Consider the following 23,306-nt stretch of genomic DNA (forward strand, 5'->3'; position numbering starts at 1 on the left):
GAAAATTAAAGAATCTAAAATTTAATTTGGTGTTTGCATATATTAAATTAAAGGTAATATAGTCAATTTACTCAAAAATTTATTGTATCCTAGATAAATTTAACGGTTTTTTTAAAGAACGTGAAATTTTAAATATGACAGATATTATGAAACATAGGTAGTATGAGATAATCGATCAAAAAACGCAAAATAAAAAGCTAAACGTAGAATTAAAATTAAAATAAACTGCATTTAATTTATACCAATGTGGATTAGACATAATTAGCAATAACTCTAAAATAAAATTACTAATATTTGAAATAATTCTAATTCTGTATCATATAAAAAAATAATATTTACATTATTGCTCGGTTTCTATCTTTCCATTACCCACGTGTTTTGCACTTTTATTTTAAATTTTTTTTGGGGAAAATGTATATGAATGATTATTTTTTCAATCATTTTTTAGTTGAAAGATGGATTTTGCCATATCCCAATATGAAACCTAATCTATTATGATGTTCACCAAAAATTTGTCACACCAATTGAAGATGAAATGTTTGCCATAAGAAGATGCCTAGCTAATTAGGGTGGGTTCGCAATTTATTATTATTCTGTAATTATTGGAAAGATCACCTTTATCACTACTTTTCTTAAATGGATTATTCTATTTAGTGATTTGGCATCTTGCCCCTTACTATAATTATAGCATCTAATTGTGCGTTCAACTGAAGCTTTGGGCTGGAGTGGAGGGGGTCATTGCTCCTTTAGGTAAAAACAATCTAATACTAGTTGACAGCAATTGAACATTTTTTTAAAAAATTTATTAGGAGGTTAATGCGCAGAAATAATATTGTGATCTATATAACTAATTCTTACTTCACTCACCAAACTAGTGAAAACTCGAACCTAGCTAAGAGCTCCCACTTTCCATATTAGTGAGAATACACCACTACCTTTGCATTATTTAAGACCTACTCTCTTTGTCAGTAACAGATTTCAATACAGGCAAGTAACAATAAGGTTACAAAATTAATGGATAACCCAGAAACAGCACAAATCTTAAGCTCTGCTGCCAAACATAGAGGCAACTGGATCACCTTCCCTTTCATCATAGGTATATATATATATTCGGTATTCTGCTTTATTCTGATCATTTCAATTTGACAAGCTTTCATTTAGTCGTAATGAAATTTAAATTCCAGTTAGAGTTTTCTATGTATCTTGTACTAAATATATGTATGTATGATGTATTAGAGTTTTCTATGTGTCTTGTAGTAAATATATGTATGTATGTATGATGTATTATTTTTAATTAAACAGGGACAATGACATGCTTGACATTAGCTGGTGCAGGATGGTTTAATGTGAAAAGCATTGATGCAGCTCAGGTTTTCAATGTTGTTAATGGTGGTTTCAATTTATGTCCTATAATTGGAGCTATAGTTGTGTTGAAAATCTGGGCCTTAGGAGCAATTAATCAAATCAAATTCAATTATATATTTAATATTGGGCTTGTAATGAGTTGAGCTTATCTTTAATACAAAATGACTTTAAGCCGTTTTGGTTGGTTCACCTTTCACATTTATATGCCTTTTCAGTTAATTGTATTTATCTGACGTGGGATTATTCACATACTCCAACAAGTTCCTGACTCTTTCTTGGGTTCTCTCTGTTATCACCGTATCTTCTTGTGTTTCTTTTCTGGTAATTAATGCTCTTGCTCTTCCATTTCATTTTCAATTAATCTCTACACATGTTGTCTGACAAACATGGTTCATATAGCTATTGGTTCATCTTGTCATGTAAGATATCAAAAGTTGAACAAAATTGTTTACTTGAGACAACCTCAGCGACATCGGAGGTTGGATCCGTGGTGAAAATATTCATGTGTAGAGACAATCACGAACCCGGAAAAAAAATGTAGAAATACTACTTCAAAAACCTGAAATTAAAAAAAGATTAGAGTTTCAGATAGTTATTAGACAAGCTATAGTAATCTAATGATTAAGGATTCAATCTTAATTAGCTTATATTGACCGCTAAATAATAATTTAATTTAAAATATTCTTGCAGGGAATTGTGCTATTGGCCTTAACTGCAACACTGGACTCATTGAGGCCTAAATCTTGTGAGGTAGAAGAACCAAGTTTGTGCCAAACTCCATCAAAACTCCAATACACAGTACTATATGGAGCTTTTGCTCTTGGATCTTTAGGGTTAGGAGGAACAAGATTTACAATAGCAACAATGGGAGCAAACCAATTTGATAAAAAAGAAGATCAGGACAGTTTTTTCAGTTGGTATTTTTTCTCCTTGTACGTATATTCTCTAATAAGTGCCACTGCCATTGTCTATATAGAAGATAATGTGAGTTGGGCTTTGGGGTTATGGCTATGTGTCGCTGCTAATTTCATTGGTATGGTGATGTTTCTTCTAGGAAATCGATTGTATAGACGTGATAAGCCCCAGGGAAGCCCATTCACTGGCTTAGCACGTGTAGTTATTGCTGCCATACGAAAGAGGAAGGCCTTGTTGTCTTCTACAAATGATGACTACTACTTTGAGCAAGATTTAAAAGGAAAAGAAGTCTCTCCTTCAGTTCCTAATAGTTTTAGATATGATCTAATTAGACTTTAGTTTTCAGTTGTATTCAGTAATAACTTTTTAAGTAGTTTTTAGTGTTTTGACTGGTTAAAACATGTTCGGTAACGTAGCGTTTAAATTAACTTTTAAAGATTAAAATATCATTTTATAAAAAGTTAATTCATGTAATGTTTAACTTTTAATGTTTTATAAATAACTATTTAAACAGTTACCAAAACAGTTAACGACTCTTAATTTGCCGAACACCCTTCATTTTTTTGGTTTATATTGCTTCTAAGCATCATTTGCACCTTTACCCTAGAATGATTTATATATAATTATATACACATATTCATTAAATTTGTGAAATTTTTCTATACTATTTCTTAGTTGTACTTTCTCGTTTATTGAATTGAAACGTGTAAAATAAAAAGTCTTTCAACTGTTTTTTTTTCTGGTGTTGGACCGCTTGTCGTGAGTTATGAAAATTCAAACTCACGCTTTGTTTAGCACCGAAAGGAAAGCACTTGGTCTGTGGAAAATCTTGAGGGCCTAAGCCTCCACTAACGAAGTTCGTGGCAGGCAAGAAGCAATTTCTCGTACTGTCGAAGTTGGAATTTTACATTGTGTGAATAAAGTGCGTAATGATATTCTACTAGAAAAATAAAAATATTTTATGACAAAAAAAAAAATAAAGAAAATGGATTGCAAATAATTCCCAAACTTTGTAAATAGTGGAACAGTACTTGGTGGCACTCAGACAGTTATTGCAGTTAACCATTCTCATGCTCCGTTTGACAATATTAATTGTTATGATATTTTCCAGCAAAAGCAACATTTTATATTGTCATAATATTATCAAAGATTACACATATCTTTTATTAAAATATGCTACATTAAACATTTTCTAAATTTCAATATTTGTAGAAAAAATTATAATTAATTAAATATTTGGTCTAACGAAGCAGGTTTTTCAACCGAGCAGCACTGAAAGCTGAGGGAGAAAAAAAACCTGATGGGACAATTGCAAAACCCTGGAAACTATGGTCTATACAACAAGTAGAAAATTTGAAGACACTGGTAAGGGTTATCCCAATATGGACAACAACAATATTTGTAGCCACTCCAATATCAATGCAAAGCAGCTTAACTATACTTCAAGCTCTAACAATGGATCGTCGACCCGGATACCATTTTAAAATCCCAGCTGGCTCTATGGTTGTCATAGGACTAATTAGTACTACCATTTTTCTCACTATAAATGATCGGTTTCTCTTTCGGATATGGCAAAAGCTAACGCAAAAACCACCAACTCTATTCCAAAGAGTAGCAATAGGCCATGTGATTAATGTGCTAAGCTTGGCTATGTCAGCGTTAGTGGAGTCAAGGAGACTTAAACAAGCTCATGCTCAACAATCTCATGGTGGGAAAGATAACTCTACTACAGTGCCTATGCTCGCCATATGGCTATTTGCACAACTAATTCTTGTTGGTATTGGAGAAGCATTTCATTTTCCAGGACAAGTTGCAGTTTATTACCAGGAATTTCCAGATTCACTGCGTAGTGCAGCAACTGCTATGATCTCTTTAATTATTGGAATTTCTTTTTATTTAAGCACAACTTTGATTGATCTTATTAAAAGGTTTACAAACTGGTTACCTGATAATATTGATCATGGAAGGCTAGATAATGTGTATTGGGTATTAGTGGCAATGGGAATGCTAAACTTTTGTTATTATCTTTCTTGTGTTAAGTTCTATAAATATCAGAATGTCCGGAAGGCGATTGATGAGACTTTTTTAGGTTCTGTATAAGTGAAAGTTGAATATAATAAGAACTATTTTTTTTCTTATTTACTTGTTTGTTTTTCAATTTTGGTATCAAATATGTTTTTGGTAATTAAGTCTAGCTTTGATTTATCTAGAAAAGAAAAGAAGTTAATGAAACAGGAGATAAAGATAATAATTTATAGAAATGGAAAATAATAATAATTGCCTTTTCATATAGCATCTGATTCCAACTTCGCTTAAATAAACCAATTTGTGCAAAAAAGTATCGATGCTTACATCAATCAATGGCCTTGATATTGTGTTCCATGCTGGTTTTGTTTTTTTAAGTGGCTCAAGTATTAGGTTCTTGGGTGTACCGGGTAGACCTGGGTCTGGGATAGATGCCTTTACTTTAGTGCCACTGTTAGTGATGGTTTCTTGAGATTTTTTTTTTTAACTCTTTCTGTTTTCAAATGAAGGAAAAATAGAAAAATAAAAAATTCGCTCAAGAAATTGCTACTCTTTTTTGTCCTTTTCCAATTTTCAGATGAAGAAAAAATGAAAAAGACTATAGAAAAATTGCTGAAGAAATTGACGCTCTTAATAGTCATTTCTCGAGCATTTCTTTGTTTTTCCAATTTTCAAATGGAGAAAAAAAAAATAATAAGAACTTGTTTCACAAAAATGTCACTTCAGCTCGCATTTTGTAATTTAAAAAATTAATTTCCCATTAATATCACTTCGGTAAATTGTTTTCACATCAAATTTATAAATTGTTTTCGCTTTTTTACTATTTTAGTCGATAAGACTAATGTCCATGACACAATTTTTTTTTTTTTAATTTTTGCAAGTTAGATAGTTTTTTTCATATATATACATTTCATAAAATTATATGAAATTCATTTATAAATTTTTATGTTTTATAATATAAATGAAAATTTATTTGGTATTCAATATTTTTAATTTTGTGAAATTATAATTACTGAATTTTAAAAGAAGTTTGTTAGTTTCATGTTTCGGTTAGATGACAACCAGTTAGCTAAATTCTAAAACCGTATTGGTCTGACCCATTTGACACCAACAGAACCAATTACTGGCTAGCAACAATTCGGGTGACCACTTCTCAGTTTCTAACCAAGAACCGAATTAAACCAACTCATTTCAATCGGATTCAAATAGTTATTTTAGAAATTCGGTTACTGATCGGTTTGAATATATAAAACTATTTGGTTTTTGATTTAGTTATCATATATAACTAACTAAATTTATTTTTAAAATAAAATAATTAATTTGGTTTGGAATAAACGAATTTAACTGAACCAAATCGATTTAATTTAGTTTGAATTGGTGATTACACCATTGGGTTTTGAATTTGGATACCATAAAAATATATTCAGATAACCGATACTGATCTAATTTGGTTAGTTAACCGAATGCTCACCCTTAGCAACAAGGACATTTTAATTTTAGGAAAGATGAGAAATATTTGCCTACATTTATCTTTTGTTTGGGAAGGAGATGAAGAAAAATAATAGAGGAAAATAACGAGGAATTGTCAACTTTCTTTCCGTTTTATTCTCCACCCTTGTATTTGGATATAATAAAAAAAAGAAAATAAATTTATTTTCCTTCATTTAAAAAGAGTAAAATTTTAGAGAAAAGAAAATGTTATTATTGAAAATTAACACTTATGTCCTCACTTAAGCAATAGGGTATTTAAGAAAGGATTAAAATTTATTAATTAATTGGGGGTATTTGGGTAATTTAATAAAAATGAATGAAATTTCCACTTTCCTTCTTTATTTTCTTTTCGAATTGGAAAAATTCAAAACATTTGGTTGTAGCTGAAAAATAAGTGTTGTAATATTTTCATTATTTTCCTCCCCTTTTCTAAATAAGAAAAAATAAAATTTTCTAAATATTTTTCATAATTATTTTCCTTCCTTTAAAAAAAATACTTCCGTCCAAATAAAGGATTAATGTGAATTAATGTACGAGACCGCTTTTCAACAAGTCAATAATAAGTTACAATTGAAGGAATGGCGTGGACAGAACTGAATTTGGTCTCCTAATTGAGGACTGTAAGAGATTTTTGAGTGATGCTAATGTAATATCATTAGCTTGGGTCAACAGGTAATGAGTCATAAGAAGGGAATTACATGGGTCGGGTTTATTAATTTAAAGTATTTGATTCGTATGAATGGGTCACTAATTTTTTTGACTCAATTCAATCCATTAAATGTGTGAACCCGCATATTATAGACAGGTTGGGTTAAAAAAATTAAATTTATTTAAAAATTAATTATACAAAAATTTTCACAAACTACAAATATATACCAATAACAATATTAAAATTAAATTTCTAAATATGATTATTAGTATCATCATAATTATAATCAATAATGAAAAATTAAATTTCCTAATAAGAAAGACAACCAATAAAATTACAAATAGTTAGTAACATAATTATATAATAATTTTTAGACTTTAATATATTTCAATAGCAACGATTCAAAACAAGTTTATACTACATAAAAACAATCAATTAAAAGGCAACATTTACTAAATATGTTTTAATATTTATATTCAAAATTACAAATCAAATCAAATTAACTAAATACTTCATAATCACACACACACATATTTATTTATTTGACATTATTTATGGGTTGGATTGGATTTGTGGGTTTATCTAGTGAAATCGTGACCCAATCCAACCCGTGAATTATAAAATTGACTTGCCCAATCAACCCATTATATCCTTAAATCTGCCTAGTTGAATTGAATCACTTGAATTGGATTGGATTAGAATGAGTCATATGCAGTACTAGTCATAGGCAAGCAAACAAGGCTCCTCGTCATATGGATAAAGTGGCTTGTTTTAGTGCTAGCTTAACTCATCATATGGGTAAGGTGACTTGTTTTAGTGCTAGCTTAACTATGTGGAGCACAATTCCATATACTATTTGTTATTGCTTTTGAAGCTTTGGGCTATTAATAGTATTATCATTTTCTCAAAAAAAAAAAAAAAAAAAAAAAATTACAATTTGAAAACATGGTTACAATTTTTTTATTGATTTGTCTTTTTTTTTTTTTGAATAGTAAGTCAATAATAATCTTATTTAGACCAAATAATTGGGATTAGATTTATCTAAATCCAGTTTATGAGTTCGCCTATGGTCTAAACTAATAAAAATATAGATTTTGAAAAAAAATTTCTCACTTTATTTATTTATTTTTTTGGATTGAATGATCAGAAATAATTTTAATTGTTTTGGTTTATAATTAGGAACATAAACTGATTTATACACGTCAATCACTTTTATTGGATTGGATCCTTTTTATTAAACCATAGCGTTTAATAAAGGACGAACTGACACCACCAAACCTTTGCATTATTTAAAACAAGACCTCTTTGCCAGAAGCACATTTCACATACAAGCAAGTAAGGTTACAAAATTAATGGAAAACTTAGAAACAGCACAAGTCTTAAGCTCTTCTGTTAAACGCAGAGGCAACTGGATCACCTTTCCTTTTATTGTAGGTACATATATATTATATGCATTCTGTCTTCTGCTTATTCTAATCATTTCAAACTCACAAGCTTTCATTTAATTTATTACCGGTACTGAAAATTCTAGTTAGAGTTATATATACACGTAACGGATTGTTGATGCATTATTTTTGTTTAAGCAGGGACAGTGACATGCCTGACGTTAGCTGTTGCAGGATGGTTATCGAACTTGATTGTGTATTTGATTGGGGAATTTAATGTGAAAAGCATTGATGCAGCTCAGGTTTCCAATGTTGTTTATGGCGGTTCCAGTTTATTTCCTATAGTTGGAGCTATAGTTGCTGACTCTTTCTTGGGTTCTTTCTCTGTTATCACCATATCTTCTTGTGTTTCTTTTCTGGTAATTAATAGATACTCTTGCTCTTCAATTTCATTTCCTGGTACGAGATTGCAAATTGAACAAAATTATAAATCATCGTTTATCTGAGTATTAGTAGCTTAGCTGTAAGGTGTGTATCTTATAATAAAAAATATTGATGTTCAAACATAATTATTAGACTAATAATCTTGTGATTAGGTATACGTAACAAAAACATATTTGTTAATTATCGTGAAACCTGTAACTTAATACTTCATTTTTGTCCTCTAAATAATATTTTAACTATAATATTCTTGCAGGGCATTGTGCTATTAGCGTTAACTGCAACACTTGACTCATTAAGGCCTAAACCTTGTGGGGTAGAAGAACCAAGTCTGTGCCAAACTCCATCAAAACTCCAATACACAGTACTATATGGAGCTTTCGCTCTAGGATCTTTAGGGTTAGGGGGTACAAGATTTACAATAGCAACAATGGGAGCAAATCAATTCGATAAACAAGAAGATAAGAGCAGTTTTTTCAATTGGTACTTTTTCACCTTATACGTTGCTTCTGTAGTAGGTGCCACTGCCATTGTCTATATAGAAGATAATGTAAGTTGGTCTTTGGGGTTATGGCTATGTGTTGCTGCTAACTTCATTGGTATAGTCATTTTCCTTCTGGGAAATCAAGTTTACAGGGATAATAAGCCACGTGGGAGCCCATTCACTGGCTTAGCACGTGTAGTTGTTGCTGCTATACGAAAGAGGAAGGCCTTATTGTCTTCTACGAGTGGTGACTATTACTTTGAGGATGATTTAAAAGGAAAAGATGTCTCTGCTTCAATTACTAATAGTTTCAGGTATGATCTTAATTATAACTTCGTTTTAAATATTTTTTTTTGTTTATTTTCCTAATTAATTACTTTCTTAATACCGAATAAAAATTATTCTGATAAGTTATGGCCTATCAAACTAATACAATCATGAATGTTTGCTTTTAATCATTATTTGATTAACGTAAACATTATATAAAGAATTTTTAAAAGAAAGCTAGGTATGAAAATTTAAATATTTTATAATTTTCATAATTTTTAATATTTTATTACTATACAAAAGGTTCAATGGATATTATTAATCTTCTTTTGAAATAAAATATTACATATATCTTTCAGCATTTTTGAAGTGATGGGCCGCGTGTGCTAAGACTTATCAAACACACTCTTATTTAGCACTCAAAGGAAAGCACTCTGCCTTCTCCTGTAGAAGTTTTGTGGGCCTAAGCCTCCACTGACCAAGTTCATGACAGGCAACTTGCAATTTCTCATTCAGAAGTTTTAAATTATGGGAATAAAGTAATGATTTTTATTATATAAAATTATTTATTTTTAATTTTAATTATAAATTTAAAGCTATTTATAAAACACTTAAAGATACTAAAATATCTTATTTTATAAGAATTTAGAGATTATTAGATTGCAAAATTATCTGAGAAAAAGTATATTTAAAGGTATGAGTTTTAACAATTCTAAAAACCAAAGTTGACAGGAGATAATTCTGTTTAATCATATAAAAATTATAAAAATTTTAAAATTAGTGTCCTAAATATTAAATTTACTATTAATCAATAAAATAAAAGAAAATTAGTACACGGAATAGAATTTTGTACCTATAAAGATGCACAAATTAATTAAACCTCACAATTAAATTTCCTATTTGTTATTTTCTCTTTTTTTTTTTCAGCCTTATAAACTTAGTAAAGAGTGGAATGGTAGTTGGTGACACTCAAAAAACTATTGGAGTTAAATCATTAGAATTTTCATGGTCCATTGCCAATATTGTTTTTGATATTTTTCTAAGCCTGGTCCTACTTATGGACTACACCAATCACGATAGCTATTTTTTCCTGAGTGAATAGTCAGAAATATCTCCATTTCTGAAAGAAAAAGTATTTTTTATTGATTTGACCTGATCTTATAAATTGTTATTTTATAACAGAATAGTCAAAACACGATAAGATAAAAAAAAAAAAAACACGTTAGATAGATTGGTTGGTTAATAATTGTAAAATATAATGCATTAAAGTTTTCTATTTCTAATGTTTTTGGAAAAAGTTCAAAAAATTAATTAAAATGCGGTTTAACAAAGCAGGTTTTTGAATCGAGCAGCACTAAAAGCTGAAGGAGATACAAAAACTGATGGGTCAATTGCAAAACCCTGGAAACTATGTTCTGTACAACAAGTTGAAGATTTCAAGGCTCTAATAAGGATTTTCCCCATATGGTCAACATCAATATTTTTAAGCACTCCAATAGCAATGCAAACCAGCTTAAATGTGCTTCAAGCTCTGACAATGGATCGTAGACTCGGACACCATTTTAAAATCCCAGCTGGCTCTATTTCAATCGTCATAACACTGATTAGTACTTCCATTTTTCTCACCATAAATGATCGGGTTCTCTTTCGAATATGGCAAAAGCTAATGCGAAAATCGCCCACTCTATTCCAAAGAATCGGAATAGGCCATATGCTTAATGTGCTAAGCATGGGAGTATCAGCTTTAGTGGAGTCAAAGAGACTTAGACTAGCTCATGCTCAACAATCAGCTAGTGGCAAAGAAAACTCTACTATAGTGCCTATGCTCGTCCTATGGTTATTTCCACAACTAATTCTAGCTGGTATTGGAGAATCATTTCATTTTCCAGCACAAGTTGAGCTTTATTACCAGGAGTTTCCTGATTCACTGCGCAGTACAGCAACTGCTATGATGTCTTTAATTATCGGGATTTCTTTTTATTTAGGCACAATTCTGATTGATCTTATTAGAAGGGTCACAAACTGGTTACCGAATAATCTTGATCATGGAAGGCTAGATAATGTGTATTGGGTTCTAGTGGCAGTAGGAATGCTAAATTTCTGTTATTATCTATGTTGTGTTAAGTTCTATAAATATCAGAGTGTCCAAAAGACGATTGATGAGACTTCTTTAGATTCTGTAAGTGAAAGTTGAATGTACTCTGTTTCTCTTTTACAAATATTAAAAGTTAAAAATTATGATATTGAGATAAGAATTACAATGTTGTGATATGGATGGATGTTGTTTATGATACATATAATGCAAGGAGAACAATGTTTGTAAGTTGTTGAATATTTGAATTTATTCTCAATTTAATCCATGCTTATCATTTTCAAGGATTAGATTTACCTATATCGGGTCTGTAACATTATCTGTCAATCAAACTGATCAATATATGAATTTTTTGAAACTTTTCCTACTTTATCATTTTTTTTCTAGTGTGTGGTTTGAAACACCATCGTCAAATTTATGACTATGATCTACGAGTTATTAATCTATCCGTGAACCATATTTAGATAAATCAATCCCCATTTTCAATGGGTGACTCTAATAAAGACCATGCAATTACTCTTTGCTTTCCTATCTATATGTTATTCTCAGGTCACTTGTAATTTCCGTTTCTTTGCAAATATATTAATTGACCCCGGTCACTTGTAAGTTCCTTTGCTTGTGTGTAGGACTTGCTGGTTGTTATAGTAAACATTCTTTCCATCATTATATTAATTGGGTCACGTCTTTTGAAAAATTTTCTTTCTACCTGAGATTTTCACTTTTTCAAAATCAAAATAGACATATGGATTATACCATTAATTTTTATTTTAAAACTCCATTTAAAACAATCAATTTTTATATCATATTAACATCTAATTAAAGTTATCAGTGGAAGTAAAAAATTTGAAGACTTATTTCTTTTAAAAAGGGAATAGTCATATTAATGATATATATTATTAATTTTATTTTCATTCATAAGAAATAGATTTAATATGTTGCTTTTATGTAATATATATAACTTGTTCTTGTGCATGCATGATCCACATTTGACGAGTACTTGGATTTATGGATATGTGACTGCTTTAAGTATAATGATGTAATTATTCAAAGTAGTCACTATTCTGTAAAAGGAAGATTTTTCTTTTTATAAAAGTGCTAATTTATATTTTATATTATATATATTTTTTTTTTTGCCAAAGTCTCATAAAAGACATCTCTGTTTTATCAAAAAGATATTTGTAATAAAAGTTTGTTAAGGTTGGTTAAATTCAAAGTAACATGTGATTTTGTCGAGATTCTGTAGAATCATAACTGTTTTTGCGAAAGGCCGATAGTTTTTGTAAACATCCTAATTTGCAAAGGAAAATCTATTTTTATCGAGATTCTGTAAAAGACACCATTATTTTGTAAAAAGCAGCTATTTTTCATAAAATTAGGTGAATTACAAAATAACACATAACTTTAATAATATTTTGTAAAAGCCATCAACTTTTTTTTTTTTTTTAAATGTAGCTGCTATTGTAAAGGCAATATTACAAAATAGATGTATTTTTGTTAACCAAGACATCGCTCTTTGTTAAAGGCTAGTACTTTTATAAAGTTAGGTGAATTATAAAATAACATATACTTTTGTAAAGACAAAGAATTACAAAACAAGATGTATTTTTGTTAATATATTACAAAGTTACGATTATGTTGTAAATTTTCAATAAATTTAATCTGATGAAATAGCTCGGTGGTTGTCACGCTCCGATTCCATGGGCCGAACCGACACTAGGGCCCAGGTAAGTTTAAGGCCCTCGAGGCCCGTAGTAAGCCTAAAACACAAAAAAAATTTACTATCTCAATATAATTTTTAAGCATTCAGCCCATACTTATAGGAAAATAAACCTCAAAATTTTATTTATCTCTCGGCCTAAATTTATCAGCTACAACATTCTACAGTTTGGGCCCAATTAACAATACATCACATTTTTAATATGGACTCACATAATTATATCGTCTATGTTAATACACGACTAATTGTACACAAATTCTGCAACTGCGGAGTCACTAACTCCTTGGTATACATAGCTTTTTATACATATAATTACATAGTAAAATAATTATGAAACTGGAAAAAAATTTTCTTCTAGCCCTACGGCGGAGGAACATAACTTAATTGAATTAAAGAGAAACTTACTTTCTGAAAAAAAATTAAGCAAGATATGTGAGCCTTCTAAGAAGTAATACTTATTGCACAACACACGCATTCACACAAATGTATAAATATATATATCTAGTCATTCGACTAGTTATATGCTCACACAACCAGTCACACAAATGGCATATCACCAGCACTCACAATTATTAACATCTTCACATAATCACATCACGTGGAAATTGGTCAATGGCGTCACCGAAACCTCGATGAGCCGTCCTCCCACATGGCTCATCCACTCACGTGTGCACCAGGGAGCCGATTCCCCATACTGGCCGATCGATCTAATCCTCACTTGACCAGCCCTCTCATTGTTTTTTCATTCCCTCTTTTTTTTTTTTTTTTTTTTTTTTATATATACCAACAGGAGGCAACCCGGTGGTCTCCATCCAATCTAGATCATCAGGCGCTCACAACAGGAGGCCACCCTGCGGGCTGCGATCAAATCTAGACTGTCCGATGCGCAACAACGAGCGGTTATCCTGTGGTTAACAGTAACGGTAACGGTAGATGCACACGGGGGCGCCGATCTTCCATTTACCCGGCTAACGGTAATGGATTCATATAACAGTAACGGTATATAACAGTAATCAAGATCCATATAACGGTAACGGTCTCACAAGCCCATGGTGACCCACTTCATCCCAACTCCACACAAACAAAGCATAGCATTATTACAACACAATTAATCAAACATTGCAATTAAATGCAGACATATTGATCAGTTGAACATCGTAATGCAATGCACAATTAGACATCCATTGTCAAATGCAAATAACTAAATAAATAAATAAATAAATTAACAATAAACAACAATGATGAAATAAATAAATAATTGAATAATTAAATGAATAATCATGATAATAATAAAATAATCAAAGCACTTTATTTATTAAATAACAAGTTATAGAATTAATCTAAATAAACTTATTGATTATGTTATTAATTAAAACTAGAGTAAGTTTTAGCGAAATTTCAGCAGCACCTCCTCTAAAAATTGGACTATCTACCTGCTCAAATATCACAATATTATTATATATTTATCAATCAATGTACACAGCCTATCCGTCGGGCAATCAATCAATTTAAAATCCCATCCTCCTTCCAAAACAACAATATCAACACTCAACCAAAAATTTACAAACTAATTCTAATAATATCCATATAAGATCATTTATTAAGTCATTAGTTAACTAAATTAATAGCTTTACGGTAACTAATTTGTTAAGCAGCTAAAACATATTTTAACAATAACTAATTATAACTACTACCTATTAAAATTCGGTTTTTATATCAATATCGAAAATGGCTAGGCCTCCCAAATCTTAAGTTATCAAAATTTCGGATCTAACCGTTAACCAATTAAAATTCGCCTTACTTTTCTTATGCACAATCGGCTAGTTTTAAACTAATGATTATCTAATTAACTAATTAAATAATTCTAATTTATTTTCCTCCTTAAATCACCTAATTATAATAATGATCATGTAATTTATTTGACAATGTTCAAAATTAATTTGCAACTACATTATACCAGTTAATTAATTTCATAGCAAGGATTATATTTGATTTCAACTTAATCAATTAATAGTTTTAAATTTGGAGTTTAAAACAAAAATTGGGAAATAGGCATTAGGGCGTACCGTTTGAGAATCGGACCACAATTCCATGATCCACGCGAAGAGGAGATCATTCTGCCTCTTGGGGCCTCGCCGGAGTGTCGCCGGCCGGTCACCGGACCGCCGCCGCCGGCCGCCATGCACGGTGCCCGGAAAGTTGCGAATGCCCAGAAATTGCAAGGTTACCACCACCCGACTCCAATTTTTGTGAGGAGTCCAAATCTCCTATCAGTTTGATGAGCCAGTGGCTCATTTGGCCGGAACAAGCCCGACAGTTTCTCCATGCCGCCGTCCATGGTGGTTCCTCGAAACTCAGGTGAAATCACAAATCGGTGGAGGGAAAGTGTTCGTTTGGAGGAGATGAGTCGATCGAGACCATCCCCAACACCTGAAGTCGACGGAACGGTGAGGATTTCGCCGGAAAACTCCATCGCACGTTGGCGCGGCCTTCCAGTCGCGATCTCTCTCATTTCAGGCTCTCATCACACAAACCAAGGCCACCGGAACGATTGTCTCGCTGAGCTCTTGAAGTTAGAGTCCTTGTTTGCCAGAGACGATGGCTGTTTGGCCGGCGAACGGGAAGGAGAGGGATGATGAGGGCTATCGCACGCTAGGAGGAAGAAGGAGAGGAGGAAGGGAAAGAAAAGAAAGAAAAGTATGTCGGTTTCTAGATCATTCCGATTCGATTCGAATCGGTTTGATCAGATTCAACGATTTGGCTCGATTCTTTCTCGGTTTGCAGGTTTTTCACTTGGTTTTCAGATTATTCGTGTGGTTTCCGAAAAATCGATTTGATTCCCGGGTCCGGTTCAATTTATGTTGATTATTTTAATTAGGTTTTGTAACGTTCCTCCATTAATAAAATAAAATAAAAATATAATTAGTAATCATATTTGATTTTTAGGAAAATTAATTTATAGATATATACATAGTAGATTAATTGCTGGAGCTTTATATTATTTCTCGAAAATTTAACTGTTCTCAAATCGAAAATTTCGATGATATATTTGGGCTTAGGCCCAACTCGCAACCTTGGGCTCGAATTGAAATTGTTTGGTATTTATAGCCCATATAGTTAAAAATCGAGATTTTTGATTTAATAAAAATTCTGAAGTTTCGAAAATAAAAATTCGGGGTATTTCATTGATAAAGAATATTTACGAGATTGATCAATATAGTTTAAGTCATGGATTCAATCCTCTGCAATGTTAATTCCTCCTGGGCGATCTCTTTGCCTTCGAAAGTGAGCCAGAATTAATCAGGATGACTTGAATTTTCTTAAATAACCCTAAAAATCCATCAACTGTAATATAAGTCAAAACAACTTATAAAAAAAATTACAAATTTCATTGACCAAAGTCATCAACCTACCATTCTTATATATGCAATCAATGGATAATACATATTTTTTTCATATATAATATAGAAAGTAAAATAAATTTCCACTCTCATCTTCCTTTAAATATGATTTAACTATATACCTACTACTCTCTAATATCAACTATAATAAAAGCTGAGCTACCACGATCATATATAGATATATTTTCTCATATAATGACCAAAATCATCAACTAACAATCTTATTAAACAATGGACCAAACTTTTCCTCATCAAGCCCCACAAACTTATAGATAAAAAGTCAAATAGTCTCTTTTGCAATTTTTTTTTTATTTACATCTATGACTTTAAAATAAAAATATGACTATTTTTGAAAATAATTATCTACTATAAAAAAAATAAATAATAAATCCTTACTTTATTTCTCCCATAGTCCCATATAATCCCATGAGAATTCTATCTTTCCATGTACGCAAGGGCACATGCTTTGTTATTATTATTATTATTTTTTTTTTTTTGTATATGATTGTTTAATTTCTCAAGCTTCTTCCTTTAAGATCTTTTTTACTTGAAAGCCGGGGTTGGTAAAAACAATCCGACCTGATGGGTATGGCCAAACTCAAACCTAGTCAAATTCAAATTTTAAGATTTTGACTGGTTTGGGTAGGATATGGGTAAAACACGAAAGTTTTATTTTGGATATAGATAGGGTTTGAGTATTGCTATTATAAACCTGAATCTGAGCTTGTATCCGAAATTTAAAACCCGATAGATTTAAAATAATTGTACTTTTAATTTAATGTAGTGGAATGCAAAATAACTTCACTCTAGTTTTCATATATTAATTTGAATTGGTTAAAATTTATAAATTTTTTGATTTTGAAATTCAATCGTAATTTTTAATATATGATTTAAACTTCAATTTCAAATAATGGAAAAAAATCATAATGATAATAGTGATTTGGGGTGTTTATATCATAATATTTTATGTTTAATGATTTTGTTATATGAGTTTTTTAGTTATTATATTATTTGATTTTTGTTATAATTATACTTGGAGAGTTTGCTACCATTACATTTGAATGAAGCATTCTGATAAGAAGAACAACTTTAAAATTAAAATTTTAATTTATAATTTTTGGAACATTTATTTATATATTAATTTGTTTTCATATTTTTTATATATTATATATTTTTTAGATAAATACTCTAATTTTTTTAAAAATTTATGTAATCTAATTAAAAAAATAAGTCAATGAATAAATGGTCATCAGTGGATAATAGATACCCATGCATGTATCCAAAACCATTGAGTTCGGAGATGAATATAACATTCTCTACCTGATAGGGTATTAGACAGTATATAGGAATTGAGGATGAAATTGGATTTGGGTATAGGTATTGCACTACCCAATCCAAACCCTACCCATTGCCATCCCTGAGCCAAATCCAATTTCAATATGAAGGTACCTAGCTAAATCGCCATTTGGATCCTCTCTATATATAATGTATTTGAAAATTTTATTTTTAAACGGTATATTCAATCAAATCATATAAATATAAAGAAAAAAACATTTAAATATAATAATATGTTTTTTCCTTTCTTTTTATCTCTATCCTAAAAAATATTTTGATTATAATTAAAATAAAATTAAATATGTTTTAAAAATAATTTTAAAAAATAAATAATTTTCAATACAATATTATCATATATTTATTTAAAAAAATAAATTTGAAAATTTGAAATATAAAAATTTTGAAATGCTTAATTATGTTTATATATTTACTTTAAAAAATTTTCAAAATTAATCATGATTAAAGTTATTTTAAAATATCTTAAATTTCACTGAGGATATTATAGATTAGAAATTTCTTTGAGTATTTCATTGGTTTTTGTTGCTTCAGAAATCACTATCTTAGATAACATTTCGCAATTTTTAAAATTAAATTCCCATGAATAATACTTTGATAGATTGTTTTCACATCAAATTTATAAATAGTTTTCAAATTTTAAAATTAATGGGACGTTTGGTTGAGCTGCTTCATGCAATTAATAATTGTTTCATACCCAACAGCTATATTGTAGGTGTTTGGTAAAATTTTTAATCAGCAACTAGCTGATGGAAATCTCAATCAGCTGTTATTTCCATCAGCTATGGTTTGGAGCTTTTTCGTATCAACTAGTAGCTGATTTATATTTATATTATTTTAAACTTTATTAACCTTATAAAAATAATTGTTTATAATTTTTTTTTCAAATTGATATTTTTTATGATCATTTTATTTATAGTTTTTTGAAAATAATTTCTTTTATTCTCAAAAAAAATCTTTAAAACATTATTTTAAAAATTTTAATTATTATTTTATTAATATAATACATTAAAATAAAAATAATAAATTAATATATATATACACGTATAAAAATAATTATGTCCTTAATAGTTATTTTGTATTTTAACAACACTATCAATAATTCACCAAACATGCATAGTAATCATTACCAAATATAAATAATAATCAGTTAACCGTTGTCGACATCTGCTACAGCAGCCGCTATCAGACCAACCGCTAAGCCAAAGTAGTGCTAAATTTCCAGTAGACTACGCCCACTGAAAATGGACATCTTTTAAAAATTGTACCCGTGCTATCTTTTTGTTTTTTTTTTTTTTCTAGTTACTGGCTAGAACTACAGTCGTCTCAATAAAAACTTATTGTTACTTAATTTGGTATATGGATGCGCCTGCCAACCGCTATAGACAAATCAATTCATTTTATTGAATTAGACCAATAAAAACCACGTGTAGATAAATCATTCTCTGTAGTAACGTACCACTAATACCAAAACCTTTGCATTATTTAAGACGTACGCTCTCAGTAACACATTTCACATATCAAGATTACAAGATTAATGGATAACCCAGAAACAGCACAAACCTCTAGCTCTGCTGCCAAACACAGAGGCAACTGGATCACCTTCCCTTTCATTATAGGTATATCTATTTTCTATCTTCTGCCTTACTTTGATCATTTCGAGTTGGGTTGATATATTATTTTTGTTTTAAGCAGGGACGGTGACATGCTTGGCACTGGCTGCTGGAGGTTCGGGATTAAACTTGATTGTGTATCTGATTGGGGAATTTAAAGTAAACAGAATTGATGCAGCTCAGATTTCTAACGTTATTGGTGGTGTGTCCAATTTATCCCCTATAGTTGGGGCTATAGTTGCTGATTCCTTCTCGGGTTCTTTCTCTGTTGTCACAATATCTTCTTGTGTCTCTTTTTTGGTAATATCTTCTAATTGTCTCTGTCGTCTCTTTTTTGTTAATTAATCTCTCTATATATATATATTATCAAACTGAGTTAGAATTTTCTTGCAGGGCAATGTGCTATTGGCTTTAACTGCAACACTTGACTCATTAAGGCCTAAACCTTGTGCAGTAGAAGAATCAAGTTTGTGCCGAACTCCATCAAAACTCCAATATGCAGTACTATATGGAGCTTTTGCTCTATTATCTTTAGGGTACGGAGGGACAAGATTTACAATAGCAACAATGGGAGCAAACCAATTTGATAAACAAGAAGATAAGAGCAGTTTTTTCCATTGGTTTTTTTTCACCTCATACATTGCTTCTCTAATAAGTGCCACTGCCATTGTCTATATAGAAGATAATGTCAGTTGGGCTTTAGGGTTTTGGCTATCTCTTGCTGCTAATTTCATTGGTATAGTGATGTTTCTTCTGGGAAATCGATTCTATAGACATTATAAGCCACATGGAAGCCCATTCACTAGCTTAGCACGTGTTGTTATTGCTGCTATACGAAAGAGAAAGGCCTCTTTGTCTTCTACAACTGAAGACTATTACCTTGAGCAAGATTTAAAAGAAAATGAAGTTTCTGCTTCAATTACAAAGAGTTGCAGGTATGATCTTAATAAATATGAGTTTAATTTTTGGTTTATATTCCTTAATTACTTTCTTGGTTTAAAAGTTCATTAAGACAATCTTTTTATTTTTTTAGTATAAAGGAGAATATTCAAACTCAAATTTAAATATTAATTTATAAATATGGCTTAAAATATAGGATGGTTGAGAATTCAAATACCAAATATTAAATATTGTAATCAAATACATCTTTTGTTTTGAAAATTTAAGCAAAAGAGAGCAATTTTTTTTTTAATCATATTGGAATCTAATTCAAAAATAAAATGTATTTCTGCTCTATCCAATAATTTAATAATAAAAGGATGGTTGAATCATAATTTAATTATAAGAGATTTAGGACGAAGAAAAACATATTTAGAAGCATGATTGAGAATTCAAATATCAAATATTAATTATTGCATTTCCAACTATTAATTCAAACAAATTTTTTTATTTTTTTATTTTTTATTTTTGAAAAATTAGGGAAAATAAAAGAGAGCATAATTTTTTATTAAATCATATTGGAATCAAATTCAATATAAAATATATATTTCTATTTTATCTAATAATTTAATAACAAATGTACTCAATAATTTAATTAATCATAAGACATTGATTGTCTGTTTCCACCATATCTGCATAAGTTGTATAAAAAAATGGAAAATGGATTTTAAATTCCAGAAAAGACAATTAGGAATAAATAGAGGAATGGTAGTTGGTGACATCTTAAGATTATTGGAGCTAAAAATTAGAATTAACATATTTTAAATATTTTCCAGCAAAAGCAACTTTAATATTATACAGATTGCCAATAATATCATCTTTAACTCTAGGTGGAAAAATTAAATTTTATCTTTTTTTTTTTTTTTTGAATATTATCATATACAAAAGAAATTAATTAAATATTTGGTCTGACAAAGCAGGTTTTTCAATCGAGCAGCACTGAAAGCTGAGGGAGAAATAAAACCTGATGGCTCAATTGCAAAACCCTGGAAATTGTGCACAGTGCAACAAGTAGAAGATTTGAAGGCTCTCATAAGGGTTTTCCCAATTTGGTCAACAGCATTATTTTTAATCACTCCTATATTAATAATGCAAGGCAGCTTATCTGTCCTTCAAGCTCTAATAATGAATCGTCGACTTGGACACCACTTCAAAATCCCAGCTGGCTCTATTCCAGTCGTAGTAATAATTAGTACTTCAATTTTTCTCGCCATAAATGATCGTATTCTCATCCGAATATGGCAAAAGCTAACGCGAAAAACGCCAACTCTATTCCAGAGAATAGGAATAGGCCATGTGATTAATGTGCTAAGCTTGGCTGTATCAGCTTTAGTTGAGTCAAGGAGACTTAAACTAGCTCATGCTCAATATACAGATAGTGTCAAAGACAACTCTACTACAGTGCCTATGCATGTCTCATGGCTATTTCCGCAACTAATTCTAGTTGGTATTGGAGAAGCATTTCATTATCCGGGACAAGTCGAATTTTATTATCAGGAATTTCCTGATTCGCTGCGAAGTACAGCAACTGCTATGATTTCTTTGGTTGTTGGGATTTCTTATTATTTAAGCACAACATTGATTGATCTAATCAGAAGGGTTACAAACTGGTTACCAGATAATATTAATCATGGAAGGCTAGATAATGTATATTGGGTGCTAGCAGTAATAGGGATGGTTAACTTTTGTTATTATCTTTCTTGTGCTAAGTTCTACAAGTATCGATATCAGAATGTCCAAAAGGCCACAGGTGAGAATTCTTCAGGTTCTTTAGGTGAAAACACCCGAATGTAATTATCTCTATCTTTCTTTTCTTTTCTTTTCTTTTTTTTTCCAACTTGTTGGTATCTCAATTCTCGGTTATCAAACAGAGAACTATACTTTATGTGAACAACCAATATTCTCTATTAATTAAATTTTAGCTTTATTATGGTGGCTCATTATTTAGCTAGAGTTGCTATTTCTTATGCTTGTTCTACAATTTGGAGGGTTAACCATCAATTTCTTGTTAATATTTTATCTTTTAATGTTTTTATTGTAGGATTTTTCACTTACCATTAAGATTCTAGATTTAGATATATGGGGTAGACCAACTCGTCTGTGCTAGTATTAAATCTTTATGTTAAGTTTTTCTTGATTTTATTAATTAAAATTATAAGTTTCAAAAAAAAATCTTAGCTTTTATTTATTTTTCTTGTTTAGAATAAACCTTAGCTTTAATTTATGTAAAATGGAAAAAGAAGTTAATTTCCTATTTTGAGATTAAGTATTAAAAGTGGAGAAAACGGCATCAAATATTTTGGAACTGCGAATTCAATATGTGTTAAGTTGAAGCAAATGGAATTAGCCAATCAACAACATAATTATATTTAATGGTACTTACAGACAAGTGAGAAGTCAAAAAGAAAGAAATTGCTACGAGAGATTTTATATTCACCTATACGTACTTTCGAAGAATGAGTTTATGAAAACGTTATTGTAGAAGAACAACTTTTAAGCTTGCAGGGCTTATTCCTCTTAACCTTAACGGTGATCCTGTATTTCTTGAGGCCTCAACCCTGCGAAATATGAATCAAGCTCATGTGCACAACTCCAACAACCTTACAAATTCACTTTCTTGTACTCAAGTATAGGTATTGCTCTAGCTTAAATAGACCGGAGATTGCGATTTTGGCCATGGCAAGGAGTTTTTATCAGTTGGTATAGAGCTCCTGAACTTTTGCTGCTCCCTCCAGACTACACTTCTGCAATAGATATACGGTCAGTTGTTTGCATCTTCATGGAGCTTATGAATAGAAGAAAGCCTTTATATTTTCCAGGCAAATGTCATGTCCATCAGATGCGTCTATTAACAGAGGTAAGATGAAGTTTAAGCAAACAAGATTAGACAACTAGGAAAATAATGTTCGCTTCTGTATATTCTCCACAACTTAGACTGCTAGATTTTTTAACAGAATATAGCAATGCACTTTTGGAAGAACACGTACTTTTCCTTCTTAGGGCACCAACTGAATCGATACTCCGTTCATATTCTAACATTTCCCATATAAGCTTCTAAGTGAGTGCTGTTTTAGAACCCCACTTACGCAAAATCAACCAAACAAAAACTCAGGTCCCTTGAAAACCTTCTTTCTACCTGTTCTGTCTTCAATTTTTTGTTCTATCTTTAGCA

General features: G+C 30.5%; 2 protein-coding genes and 1 pseudogene across 3 annotated transcripts; all 3 read left to right on the top strand.

Moving 5' to 3' along the window:
• Positions 1-752: 752 nt before the first annotated feature.
• On the top strand, positions 753-4,418 carry LOC105628340 (protein NRT1/ PTR FAMILY 2.7-like; annotated as a pseudogene). The gene is made up of 5 exons (XR_016320150.1): positions 753-1,096; positions 1,303-1,427; positions 1,627-1,686; positions 2,056-2,618; positions 3,534-4,418. The product of XR_016320150.1 is annotated as a protein NRT1/ PTR FAMILY 2.7-like (transcript).
• Positions 4,419-7,719: 3,301 nt separating this feature from the next.
• On the top strand, positions 7,720-11,277 carry LOC105628339 (protein NRT1/ PTR FAMILY 2.7). The gene is made up of 4 exons (XM_012209734.4): positions 7,720-7,879; positions 8,032-8,249; positions 8,528-9,069; positions 10,358-11,277. The coding sequence occupies exons 1-4, from the start codon at positions 7,798-7,800 to the stop codon at positions 11,214-11,216; spliced, it is 1,701 nt and encodes a 566-aa protein (XP_012065124.1). The 5' UTR covers positions 7,720-7,797; the 3' UTR covers positions 11,217-11,277.
• A 7,765-nt stretch (positions 11,278-19,042) lies between these two features.
• Positions 19,043-22,074, top strand: LOC105628160 (protein NRT1/ PTR FAMILY 2.7). Its single transcript, XM_012209517.4, has 4 exons — positions 19,043-19,201; positions 19,278-19,495; positions 19,589-20,130; positions 21,055-22,074. The coding sequence occupies exons 1-4, from the start codon at positions 19,120-19,122 to the stop codon at positions 21,926-21,928; spliced, it is 1,716 nt and encodes a 571-aa protein (XP_012064907.1). The 5' UTR covers positions 19,043-19,119; the 3' UTR covers positions 21,929-22,074.
• Positions 22,075-23,306: the final 1,232 nt, after the last annotated feature.

This window comes from Jatropha curcas, chromosome 1 (assembly GCF_041381405.1).
Source record: "Jatropha curcas cultivar XTBG-Jc1 chromosome 1, XTBG_Jcur_1.0, whole genome shotgun sequence".
In the NCBI taxonomy this organism is placed as follows: domain Eukaryota; kingdom Viridiplantae; phylum Streptophyta; class Magnoliopsida; order Malpighiales; family Euphorbiaceae; genus Jatropha; species Jatropha curcas.

Excerpts from the sequence above, each read along its gene's own strand:
- LOC105628339 (XM_012209734.4), top strand. The coding sequence starts at position 7,798 with ATGGAAAACTTAGAAACAGCACAAGTCTTAAGCTCTTCTGTTAAACGC. Across the intron at positions 8,250-8,527 it reads CTTCTTGTGTTTCTTTTCTG|GGCATTGTGCTATTAGCGTT; the intron begins GTAATTAATAGA and ends ATATTCTTGCAG. Across the intron at positions 9,070-10,357 it reads TCAATTACTAATAGTTTCAG|GTTTTTGAATCGAGCAGCAC; the intron begins GTATGATCTTAA and ends TTAACAAAGCAG.
- LOC105628160 (XM_012209517.4), top strand. The coding sequence starts at position 19,120 with ATGGATAACCCAGAAACAGCACAAACCTCTAGCTCTGCTGCCAAACAC. Across the intron at positions 19,496-19,588 it reads CTTCTTGTGTCTCTTTTTTG|GGCAATGTGCTATTGGCTTT; the intron begins GTAATATCTTCT and ends ATTTTCTTGCAG. Across the intron at positions 20,131-21,054 it reads TCAATTACAAAGAGTTGCAG|GTTTTTCAATCGAGCAGCAC; the intron begins GTATGATCTTAA and ends CTGACAAAGCAG.